The sequence below is a fragment of the Oncorhynchus mykiss genome, chromosome 6 (assembly GCF_057628025.1).
Source record: "Oncorhynchus mykiss isolate SJ-2025 chromosome 6, ASM5762802v1, whole genome shotgun sequence".
NCBI lineage: Eukaryota > Metazoa > Chordata > Actinopteri > Salmoniformes > Salmonidae > Oncorhynchus > Oncorhynchus mykiss.
In genome coordinates, this window is record NC_143027.1 from 48,023,063 (window position 1) to 48,035,975 (window position 12,913).

The 12,913-nt window shown below is 44.6% G+C and overlaps 1 protein-coding gene across 1 annotated transcript; it reads right to left on the reverse strand.

Moving 5' to 3' along the window:
• Positions 1 to 999: 999 nt before the first annotated feature.
• Positions 1,000 to 8,118, reverse strand: LOC149982881 (uncharacterized). Its single transcript, XM_090239431.1, has 9 exons — positions 8,101 to 8,118; positions 6,420 to 6,524; positions 6,199 to 6,265; positions 5,835 to 5,988; positions 5,514 to 5,550; positions 5,096 to 5,406; positions 1,663 to 4,684; positions 1,399 to 1,480; positions 1,000 to 1,232 (listed from the first exon to the last, which is right to left on the reverse strand). Exons 1-9 carry the CDS (start codon positions 8,116 to 8,118, stop codon positions 1,114 to 1,116), a joined length of 3,915 nt encoding a protein of 1,304 aa, XP_090095557.1. The 3' UTR covers positions 1,000 to 1,113.
• Positions 8,119 to 12,913: the final 4,795 nt, after the last annotated feature.

Consider the following 12,913-nt stretch of genomic DNA (forward strand, 5'->3'; position numbering starts at 1 on the left):
ATGACTGGGACGAACTACAAAAATCTCTGAAACTGGAAACACTTATCTCCCTCACTAGCTTTAAGCACCAACTATCAGAGCAGCTCACAGATTACTGCACCTGTACATAGCCCACCTATAATTTAGCCCAATCAACTACCTCTTTCCCTACTGTATTTATTTTATTTTATTTATTTATTTAGCTCCTTTGCACCCCATTATTTTTTACTTCAACTTTGCACATTCTTCCACTGCAAATCTACCATTCCAGTGTTTTACTTGCTATATTGTATTTACTTTGCCACCATGGCTTTTTTTTGCCTTTACCTCCCTTATCTCACCTTATTTGCTCACATCGTATATAGACTTGTTTATACTGTATTATTGACTGTATGTTTGTTTTACTCCATGTGTAACTCTGTGTCGTTGTATGTGTCGAACTGCTTTGCTTTATCTTGGCCAGGTCGCAATTGTAAATGAGAACTTGTTCTCAACTTGCCTACCTGGTTAAATAAAGGTGAAATAAAAAATAATATTTAAAAAAATATAGAAAGCATCTCAGAGGGTTGACCTAGCTGCAGATAGCTAATTCTCCTCTATGTGTTTTCCCCTTGCTGCTAATAAGCTCTTACCAATCTAACTAAATTAATAGAGAACATCTGGTTATCTGACAGTCTATGCAGCAACTATTGTATTAGAGTCAAGCTGTGGTTATTTTATTTATTTTCCTAGACAAGTCAGTTCAGAACAAATTCTTATTTACAATGACAGCTTAGGAACAGTGGGTTAACTACCTTGTTCAGGAGCAGAACGTCATATTTTTACATGGTTAGCTCAGGGATCTGACCTAGCAACCTTTCAGTTACTGGCCCAATGCTCTAACCACAAGGCTACCTGCTGCCCCAAGTCCTGCCAACTCAAAAACTGCACAATAAATGTGTAACCAAGGGGGAACTAGTGCATTTCTCTGAGAAAATCTGCTTCAGTATTATCAATCTTCCAAAACACTTGAAATTCTTGTAAAATCAATGGCATTTATTTGATCAAATAGACTTTGAAAGGTTAGACATGCAGAAATTCCTCTTGTCAAAAGTCTTGCTGTTACAAAAGTAGTTCTTCATGCAGCGTAACAGGTTACAGGTTCTTCTTGGTGAAGCGCCTGAATGGCTTCATCATTGCTGAAAAGACCCTGACAATCAAGGATCGTTTTTTGACAGGCTGAGATATGGAGGGAGAACCCTCTCCAACTGGAGCTAGAAACACAAGAGAAATGGATGGGGTAAGAGAGAGAGAGAGAGAGAGATGCAGTATAGTAACGTTGAAAAATAACAGTGCTATGAGTTTGGTAGGCATTCCTATGTTTCTAACACACACCTAAACAAAACTACAAGCTATAGCAGAGCTCTAAAACATCCTTACCTATGCAATGTCCATCAGTAGAGGGAATCTCAGTCTGGTCCTGGACTGAATGGCAGTCCTTTTTGTTTCCTCTCTTGGAACGCTAACAGAAGAAAGGTAAAGAAAATGGTACAGAGAATAAATAAATGGAACACTTCTGAATCCAAGGCAACAATTTAGTGGTGAATAAAAAATATTGATTTCATGTATTTGTCTTATCATAGCCACATCAATAACATCAGCACCTAACTGGAACAAAAAACAAATGCTAACTCCCTGCTATACCTTGAAGTTGATCCTGAGTTTGGTCATTGAAAAGCAAAGGAAGCTCCTTCTTGCTTTCTGCTCAGCCCCCCTCTCCGTCTCAGCCTGGTCTGATGGGTTTGTTGCAGCAGAAGCTGGTCTTGACGCCTCCTTGCATCCCTGTACCAGCTGCTGGGTCAAGGACTTTACCAGGACTCTGTCAAATGCAGGGTCCTGGGAGGACATAGCTGCTTGCAGGGTGTTATAAGAGCCAAACTCCTCCATGAGGTTTTTATGTACACCTCTGAACACCCTTTGGATGCTCAGGTTCTGGGAATATGCCTGTGTCCTGGATAATCTGGATGCAGCACAGAACTCAGACAGGACTTGTCTGATGAGTTGCTGAGATGTTTCTGTCAGATCTGCTGCCTGTTGGGAGGGTCCATCTAGGGCTGAGGGTCTGATCTCCGATAGCAACCTTATCACCAGTATGGTGACAAAACAGATGCCATCATCTTTGCTGGAGTCCATCAAGTACTGCAGTGGGAATGCAGTGGCACTGCTGATGTCCGGGATGATTAAGAGCTCCCTCAGATGGCCAGAGCTGCTGGGGATACACACCTCCTTCTCTTCAATGTCAATCCCCTCTCCCTTTGGTACCAAAGAGGTTCCCTTGCTGGTGAAAGACGGAGTGGAGGATCGAAAAGAAACTTTAGCACTCGGTGGTCGGCTGCTGTCAGTCATTGGACTGTTACGATGCAGGGGTTCATCTGTGTGTGCCATCATCTTTGTCTTTAGGTCACTTGTAGAAATCTCTGGCATTTTAGAGTCCCTGGTGTCGATGCAGGAGCTCCTGACGATGGGGCAGGTCAGATCAAAAGGCACTTCGTCAGGGATGGGAGTGCCAGGGAGGTTGATCTCTAACTCACACTCTGACCTAGGACCATTTGAAGAGCTGGACAAGGAACTACGACCATTTAAAGAAGTGGATAAAGATGAACAGGTTCGAGGGATGTCTTGGCAGACTTGTTCACTGTCATCCTCACTTTTCTCAATCTCCTTCAGCATAGTTCCTACCATATCATTGATCTGAAGGAGCTCCCTGGAATCCTTCATTCGCCCGAAGTTTGAGATTTCACTCTGGATAGCAACCAGGATTTCCCCAAGGGTCTCTTTGGAAGAAGCCATTTCTGTCCTTTCGGATCCGGATGGCTTCAGCCCTGTGAAGAAATCCTTAAGTGTGTTCTTCATACTGACGCAGATGTTCTTAGCTGTTGACCAAAGCTTCTCCTCTGATATTTTAACACTCAATTCAGTATAATCCAGTTGGGAGCCCCCGTGGGAGCACTGTGAAACTCTCCCACTTCTTTCCAGTAGCACAGTGTCAGTGGACTCATTTTTCTGGAAAATAGTCGCCATTCCTTTGACAAAGGTTTCCACTAATCCAGAGGCTGTATTCTCAGAGGACATGGAGGACATGGATTCTGAAAGGACATGGATCTCTGATGGTGAGCTAGATGATAAGCCAGCCTGCAGACTTTTCTGAAGACCAGTATGGCTGATCTGTGTGATAAAGGAATGACTGGATCTCATCAGCACTTTACTCACTGCCTCTTCTGCCTGAGTCTGAAAGTCATTGCTAGAGAGGTTCTTAATGCTCTGAATCAGACTAGTTGAGGACTCTGTGATTCTGACACTCTCTTCTGAGCTCAGTTGAGAATATTGAGTACTCACGCTCAAGTCTTCATTGGGTGAGGGTGACTGGGAAATAGTATAGTCATCAAGCTTTGGTAGGACACCATCAACAAACCAACAAGCCTCTAGGGACTCATCAGATGAACTGACAACGGCTAAGGATTTACTCTCCACTTTTGATAACTCTGACTTGTAGATGGAAAAAACACTGCTAAGAACTTCTTGAGTACTGGTATCCAGATTGGAGAGACAGAGAGCTGGTATTGGTTGGCTCTCTCTGGGAACTCTACTGTGTTCGGTGCTGGGTAACTGGACCTCAACAGTTGAAACAGTTGCCTTTTCCAGGGTGTCTGAAGACTCCCGAAGAGAAGCATCCTTTGCCACACCTTCTTCTCGAGCGGCTAGAGTTAAAAGGTCCCTCAGCTTTGCTCGTATACGGCCATAGAGTGTGCCGGCTAGAGAGAAGGTTATCTTCTGTGAAGACCCTGTTTTGTGGTCATTTACAGGAACTGGCCAATCAACTGCTTCACATGTGTCTTCAAATGATGCTATCGTCTCCATGCCTCCCACAAATGCCTTAACAATCACTGTGGCAGTGGAGGTTACAGATGTCAGGGCTGTGCAGCTGGTATTCAGCGGGGCTTCAGTAAGGCTAGGAGCAGCACTAGAAGGCCTAGAGGAAGGAGCCATGCCAGAAGAGCTGCTGACTTTCCTTGTAAGGATGGTGCTCACCGCCTTCAGGGCTTTAGACTGAAAGTCGGGGCTAGAGAGGGTCTGAATCTTTCTGGCCACCACACTGGTAGAGGATCCAGTCTCTTTGAGAAAGTGAGTGGTCCCTTCCTTCCCAGATGGACACTCAACATCTAGGTCACATTGAAGATTGGTCAGAAATTTAGACCCCAAGATTGTCATCTTCTTGGCCAGATCCAATAGGATGTTGAAGTCCTGTGCCATTTTGTCCATTGTGCCGACAATGGCCTCCAGCACATCATCAGTCACAGGGTCCATGAGGGGCTCGATAAACCCTACCCACTCTGGCTCAGATGTTTGGCTCTGTAGCTCGGCCAGGATCTGAACCGAGGCTACCCGAATGACCTCCTTGCCTGCTGCTATGTCCTGACTGTCCATAGGGGGGCAACTCCCCGGGCTGGCCTGAATGGCCACTGAGAGGCCAGAGTTAAGCTGGTGTACCACCTCCCCCACGATAGCACAGCTCAACTCGGAGGAGCTGGAGGAGGTGGGGTTGGAGTGACCCTCAACCAGGGATATCAGAAGGCTCTCTTCCGTTACCCCAAAAAGAGCCTTCAGAGGCTCCTCCATGAGGGGAGCCTCTCTAGTTGCAGGCAAGCTCTGCAATGAGGTCTGGGACCTTGAAGATAAACACACAATCACCACTTAAGCCATGCAAATGTAACCAACTGTATCTAATCTGGGTCATTAGTGAGCCTGAAAACCAAATTAGAGCAATGATGGATTACTTCTCATACCACCTTAGTTCTAGAAGCCTAAAGCCAACTGACACGATTTTTTGCCTGATTTTTATGTTTGTACGACATCAGAATATGATTATTTCTGAAAGACATGTACCTGATCTATTTATTCATAGATGACTTCATGGCTTACCCAGTTAAAAATGATTTTCACCTGGACCCACCCCCCCCAGTGGCAACATTTCTGACCAGAACTTAAAACTACAAGGTGTGAATTCCAAGTTAATAATTTATGATAAGTATGGATCAGGTCTTGCAATTATTATGTTGAAATATTGCTGTGAACATACCTCTTAGGCGAACAGCATGGTGATGAGGTTCTGCGAGTGGATTTTTGGCGGCATCCTGCACTGCCATTCCTCCTCCTCTCCTTAGTCCAGTAGTTCATCTCACTGATCAGCAGCCTTTTCTCTCTCTCATCCAGACCGCCTAAGGAATCCTCAGACCCTGTCAGAGAGCACTGGGATTCTGGGGAGGTTGCCCCACTCCTCAGGTTCACCCCCATGATACGAGCTAGCGCTGGTAGGAGAATGCGGAGGGCTGTCTGGGTCACGACTTTAACAATCTTCAGACACAGCATGGAGAGCTGCTCGAATGTGAGCTATGGCCAACAAACAGAGTAATGTTTTTGTCAATCAAGCAATTCCATGACACCATTCCCTATATAGCGCACAACTTTTGACCAGAACCTTATGTGGAGAGACTTACATTCTTTTTCATGCCCTGCTGAATCACTCTCCATTGGCTAGAGAAAAGAAAAGAAAGGAAACATATTTTACCTGCACACTGGTGTTGAGTTAGTGGAGTCACTAGATAGCCATGTCAGGGAAAATAAACGTGTATTTATTTAAGCAATTAGCAAGTCCATGAGATATTTTGTTCTTGATTTACAAGAAGAGTTAGGTGTGTGGTTACAGTGATGTTAGGGTTAGGTGTAGTGTTTGAAATCCCATTTGTGGTTAGAAGGTGCACTATGACTATAAATTCAGAGTTGTTGTATGTGAGGTTGGAAAAAGACATGGGACTTGCTCATCAGTTAGACTCCTCAGGAAGGAGAGGAGGATTGGGGCACAGCATGTCCCAATCTTGAGAGAAGGCATTAGAGTCCTCTGAGCCTCCTTCTCCAGCTGCTCAATGATAGATCCCCTTTCCCGGAAACCACACCCGGGTGTCTGAGAAGACTCTGGGAAACCGCAAAGAGAAATCTAAAGTTGAATCTGAACTTGATCCCTAATTTCCTTCACCTTTAGGGATTTGATTGTACTGGACAGGTAAAAGCACATCTCTCTGCGGGCCTCCACTATATTGCTTTCACCTATATAGATACTATCTACTCAGATCGGTGCTGATGAATTTGAACACAACCTGCACCCAACATGAAGTAATCTCGGACCTGCACCAATGCTGCTGTCCTCCTCCACGGAAGTCTTCTTGGCACCGCCACTGGACTTACGTTTAGCCTACATGACAACAGATTATAGGTCTAATAGCAGATCTAAGGTCAGTGTAGCGTCTCCTCCTAATGCTTTAAGGCTAGGATTTAGTGATAGTAAACTAATCCTAGATCTGTGCCTAAGTAGGCAGAGCATGTGTAAAGGACAGCATATTTCTTACCTTGCCTCCTGTCCTGTTCTTGTTGGTCTCATGTGTCTCTGTTTCATCCTTCATGTTCTCCACAACTTTATTTTGGTCATCCGGGGGATCCTCCCATTTCACGCTCTGGTGGATAAATAAGAGGTCAATATCAGTCCTAGGTTGTGACTTTATGAAACAACTTATTCGCTCCTATTTTAAACAAAACGGCAATAGTGGTCAGATTTCAGGCCATGGATCAAACCAGTGAGACCTATTGCTGTGTTAGTGACCTACTATATTGTTAGTAATTTCTCCTCTAAACTCAAAATAGGCAAATGAACCATACCTTGCTGTCATCTGACATGATGAGTAGCTTATTGTTGTAGGCTGTTTAGAGGCAATACTAATACCTCCTTTGAAAAAACGTCAGTGAACCATCGGCAGACAACTGAAGTGAATATGAACGTCCTTGAATTATGCCAAAGCATTGTTGAATACTCGATTCCGATTGGCTGAAGCCAGAGCATTCTTCAAAGATGTCATACACACATGATGTCACAATTAGGCCTAAGTCTAATATCTATATGAATTGTCAATTTCATTAGAAAACAAATCAAAGCTTGTCAAAGTTCTGCCAAACGAAAATATGTCTAAGTGCACGTTTTTGCGTTTAATTTATGGTTTATCATGCATCGTCATTCATCACCATGCACAAAAACGTAACTCGCTGCCATCCATTAGCTATAATTCTGAGGTTGGAAAGCTGCAATACTAGGACGTGCAATAAATTATAACCACTTGCAGAATAATTTCAAATCAGACGTTCAAGGGGGCTTGAACTATTTCAGCACTGTGGAGCTGTCCGCTGCATAGAGCTGACACGTTTCTTGGCATCAGGGGACCGTCCCATTTCGCTGAAATGTTTCGAGTCTGGGCAGCACCTGAGACCGCGGCATGGTGCTGAAATGGAGCAGTGCTCAGCTCTATGGATATCTCATGCGGATTTTCCTGCTAGCCTATGTATAACGATACTATAATTACATTATTTTCATCCATCCGTCAACACAAATGGCATGTCAACGTTCCCCAAATAATAATGCAATGAAGCCAAGCCGAGATGTATGGTTCTTCATCCAGAGGACGAAGCACCACTGTATCATCTAAAACCTTCCGAGAGATCCCTTAAAACTGTAGTATAAATTCTCCACGGCTGTTAGGTTAATTAATTAGCTAGGTTAATTTAGCGAGACATGGACAAATCCAACACATAGCGTTTCTACTGAGTCCTGCTTAGAGGTGACTGACCGTTATGTTGCTAGTTGTAATGACACTTTTAAAACAAGAATAGTTATTTGTAATTGCTCTGGGAGCTAATTATTGCAGAGCCCAGCTACACATCCTGCTCGCTGGGCTCATTATGGACAGCCAATGAGCAGTTCAGGTGAAAAAGTCAGCCAGATCTGATCCCTATAACATACATGATACTAGGATCCTGTAGCAACCTGCCGGCCTGCACAATCCTCCATGGCACGAATGTTACACGCGCAATATGGTAGGCTAACATCCCACAACAATTCCCCAATTGGAATTACTTGCCTAAACTTCCAATCATACTTATTTTCTAATATCAACCATAGTTTCTGCACTTAAGGCAGACTTGCCATTAGAACAAGATGGAATTAGGACAACTGTAAAGCTCGTAGGCTAAAATGAACCTTACCTGGCTGTCGTCAGCCATTATGTGTAGCCCGTTAATTAAGGCTCTGCGCCTCTGATACTGCAGCTGTTCTGTAACTGTTAAACTCGTCTAATCGTATCCGTTGAAAACCCGTCAGTGAACCGTCCTCAAACACAATGAACTGATGTCAATATGGACATTAACCTTCACATAAAGATATCAAATACATGACGTCAGATATGTCTAATCAGAATATATATCATAGTGTCACCGTACGTGCTGTTGACAGCCTACCCCGAAATCAAACAGGAACATGGATTATGTGAAATCTGTTGTTAATGTATCGGGAATGTTTTTACAATTGTATAACTGCCTTCATTTTACTGGACCCCATGAAGAGTAGCTGCTGCAGCTAAAGGGGATCCACAATAAATACAAATACAAACCCAATGCACCATGATAACACATGTATCAACTTGTTTTGACATATCACATGGGATATGACAGTTCCTGATTCTGAGATACTGTAAATCAACAGACCTTGAGAGGAGATAAAACATCATCTGTTGATCTATTTCACAGGTTTCTGGTGGTTTCTAAGCATTCTACATGTGTTGGGAAAGGAGGGTGGGATCTGTCCAGAGCATCTAATTACATCAAGTCTTGCTGTTACAGTATAACTTTAGACCGTCCCCTCGCCCATACCCGGGCGCGAACCAGGGACCCTCTGCACACATCAACAACAGTCACCCTCGAAGCATCGTTACCCATCGCTCCACAAAAGCCCTCTGCACACAGCAACAACAGTCACCCACGAAGCGTCGTGACCCATCACTCCACAAAAGTCGCGGCCCTTGCAGAGCAAGGGGAACCACTACTTCAAGGTCTCAGAGCAAGTGACGTCACCGATTGAAACACTATTTAGCGCGAACCACCGCTAACTAAGCTAGCGTTTCACATCCGTTACATTGCCATGCATGTGATATGAGATAATGTTATGCACCACGTAAATATACATTGTAAATATACACTGTAAATATACATTGCCTAAGGCTGCATCAAACAACAACATTGACGAATACGCTGATTCGGTGAGCGAGTTCATTAGAACGTGAAACTGAAAGCGCGAACCACTGCTTTTAATCAGGGCTAGGTGACCGGAAACATGACCGAATACAAACAGTGTAGCTATTCCCTCCGCAACGCAATCAAACAAGCTAAGCGTCAGTATAGAGACAAAGTAGAATCACAATTCAACGGCTCAGACACAAGAGGTATGTGGCAGGGTCTACAGTCAATCACGGATTACAAAAAGAAAACCAGCCCAGTCACGGACCAGGATGTCTTGCTCCCAGGCAGACTAAATAACTTTTTTGCCCGCGTTGAGGACATTACAGTGCCACTGACACGGCCCGCAACCAAAACATGCGGACTCTCCTTCACTGCAGCCGAGGTGAGTAAAACATTTAAACGTGTTAACCCTCGCAAGGATGCAGGCCCAGACGGCATCCCCAGGCGCGCCCGCAGAGCATGCGCAGACCAGCTGGCTGGTGTGTTTACGGACATATTCAATCAATCCTTATCCCAGTCTGCTGTTCCCACATGCTTCAAGAGGGCCACCATTGTTCCTGTTCCCAAGAAAGCTAAGTTAACTGAGCTAAACGACTACCGCCCCGTAGCAATCACTTCCGTCATCATGAAGTGCTTTGAGAGACTAGTCAAGGACCATATCACCTCCACCCTACCTGACACCCTAGACCCACTCCAATTTGCTTACCGCCCAAATAGGTCCACAGATGATGCAATCTCAACCACACTGCACACTGCCCTAACCCATCTGGACAAGAGGAATACCTATGTGAGAATGCTGTTCATCGACTACAGCTCAGCATTTAACACCATAGTACCCTCCAAACTCGTCATCAAGCTCGAGACCCTGGGTCTCGACCCCGCCCTGTGCAACTGGGTACTGGACTTCCTGACGGGCCGCCCCCAGGTGGTGAGGGTAGGTAACAACATCTCCACCCCGCTGATCCTCAACACTGGGGCCCCACAAGGGTGCGTTCAGAGCCCTCTCCTGTACTCCTTTTTCACCCACGACTGCGTGGCCACGCACGCCTCCAACTCAATCAGCAAGTTTGCGGACGACACAACAGTGGTAGGCTTGATTACCAACAACGACGAGACGGTCTACAGGGAGGAGGTGAGGGCCCTCGGAATGTGGTGTCAGGAAAATAACCTCACACTCAACGTCAACAAAACTAAGGAGATGATTGTGGACTTCAGGAAACAGCAGAGGGAACACCCCCCTATCCACATCGATGGGACAGTAGTGGAGCGGGTAGTAAGTTTTAAGTTCCTCGGCATACACATCACAGACAAACTGAATTGGTCCACCCACACAGACAGCATCGTGAAGAAGGCGCAGCAGCGCCTCTTCAACCTCAGGAGGCTGAAGAAATTTGGCTTGTCACCAAAAGCACTCACAAACTTCTACAGATGCACAATCGAGAGCATCCTGTCGGGCTGTATCACCGCCTGGTACGGCAACTGCTCCGCCCACAACCGTAAGGCTCTCCAGAGGGTAGTGAGGTCTGCACAACGGATCACCGGGGGCAAACTACCTGCCCTCCAGGACACCTACACCACCCGATGTCACAGGAAGGCCATAAACTTCATCCACCCGAGCCACTGCCTGTTCACCCCACAATCATCCAGAAGGTGAGGTCAGTACAGGTGCATCAAAGCTGGGACCGAGAAGCTGTTTTTCAGTCTCTATCTCAAGGCCATCAGACTGTTAAACAGCCACCACTAACATTGAGTGGCTGCTGCCAACACACTGACTCAACTCCAGCCACTTTAATAATGGGAATTGATGGGAATTGATGTAAAATATATCACTAGCCACTTTAAACAATGCTACTTAATATAATGTTTACATACCCTACATTATTCATCTCATATGTATACGTATATACTGTACTCTATATCATCTACTGCATCTTTATGTAATACATGTATCACTAGCCACTTTAAACTATGCCACTTTGTTTACATACTCATCTCATATGTATATACTGTACTCGATACCATCTACTGAATCTTGCCTATGCCGCTCTGTACCATTACTCATTCAGGTTTCCTTATGTACATATTCTTTATCCCTTTACACTTGTGTGTATGAGGTAGTAGTTTTGGAATTGTTAGTTAGATTACTCGTTGGTTATTACTGCATTGCCGGAACTAGAAGCACAAGCATTTCGCTACACTCGCATTAACATCTGCTAACCATGTGTATGTGACAAATAGATTTGATTTGATTTGATTTTGATTTATACTCCATGGAGACAGTGCCCAATGTTCATTTTACATGATGGATATATGCTACTCCATTTCATACAATCAATCATCAATCAATCAGTACAATTTATTTATAAAGCCCTTTTTACATCGGCAGATGTCACAAAATGCTTATTCCGACACCCAGCTTAAAACCTCAAATAGCATGCAATGCAGATTTAGAAGCACGGTGGCTAGGAAAAACTCTCTAGAAAAACAGGAACCTAGGAAGAAACCTAGAGAGGAACCAGGCTCTGAGGGGTGGCTAGTCCTCTTCTGGCTGTGTCGGTGGAGATTATAAGCGTACATGGCCAGATCGTAAGGCCAGATCGTTCTTCAAGTACTGTAGTTCAAACATTCTTCATAGATGACCAGCAGAGTCAACAAAATAATGTGGTTACAGAGGGTGCAACAGGTCAGCACCTCCGGAGTAATTGTCAGTTGGCTTTTCATAGCCAAACATTCAGAGGTTGAGACAACAGGTGTGGTAGAGAGAGAGAGAGAGAGAGAGAGAGAGAGAGAGAGAGAAAGAAAGAGAGAGAGAGGTGGGGGAGAGGGAGAGCGAAGATCAAAACAGCAGGTCCATGACAAGGTATCACGTCTGGAGAACACACATGCCTCTTCATGTGATCCATGATGTTTGGCTGTGCTAAGTGTTATCTTCTGGGTTTGGTGATTGTTCTGTGTGAAGCCGTATTCTGCATTGCATCATGGAATGGGATGTGAAATCCCTGGGCCTATGGCTGTTGAAGCTACTCCACTGCACTGCTGCTCCACTGCACTGCCCTTCCCCCGATTGCTCAGTTTGGCCTGGCGGCCAGCTCTAGGAAGAGTCTTGGTGGTTCCAAACTTCTTCCGTTTAAGAATGATGGAGGCCACTGTGTCCTTGGGGAGCTTCAATATTGCAGAAACATTTTGGTACCCTTCACCAGATCTGTGTCTTGACACAATCATGTCTCTGAGCTCTATGGACAATTCCTTCGACCTCATGGCTTGGTTTTTGCTCTGACATACACTGTCAACTGTTGGACCTTATATTTTCAACATATAGAAAATATCTCAGAGGGTTGATCTAGCTGCAGATAGCTAATTCTCATCTATGTGTTTTCCCCTTGCTGCTAATAAGCTCTTACCAATCTAACTAAATTAATAGAGAACATCTGGTTATCTGAAAGTCTATGCAGCAACTATTGTATTAGAGTCAAGCTGTGGTTATTTTATTTATTTTCCTAGACAAGTCAGTTTAGAACAAATTCTTATTTACAATGACAGCTTAGGAACAGTGGGTTAACTACCTTGTTCAGGAGCAGAACGTCATATTTTTTACATGGTTAGCTCAGGGATCTGACCTAGCAACCTTTCAGTTACTGGCCCAATGCTCTAACCACAAGGCTACCTGCTGCCCCAAGTCCTGCCAACTCAAAAACTGCACAATAAATGTGTAACCAAGGGGGAACTAGTGCATTTCTCTGAGAAAAGCTGCTTCAGTTTTACCAATCTTCCAAAACACTTGAAA

Excerpts from the sequence above, each read along its gene's own strand:
- LOC149982881 (XM_090239431.1), bottom strand. Across the intron at positions 5,407-5,513 it reads AGCAGGGCATGAAAAAGAAT|CTCACATTCGAGCAGCTCTC; the intron begins GTAAGTCTCTCC and ends TGTTGGCCATAG. Across the intron at positions 4,685-5,095 it reads CCATGCTGTTCGCCTAAGAG|GTCCCAGACCTCATTGCAGA; the intron begins GTATGTTCACAG and ends TTTATCTTCAAG.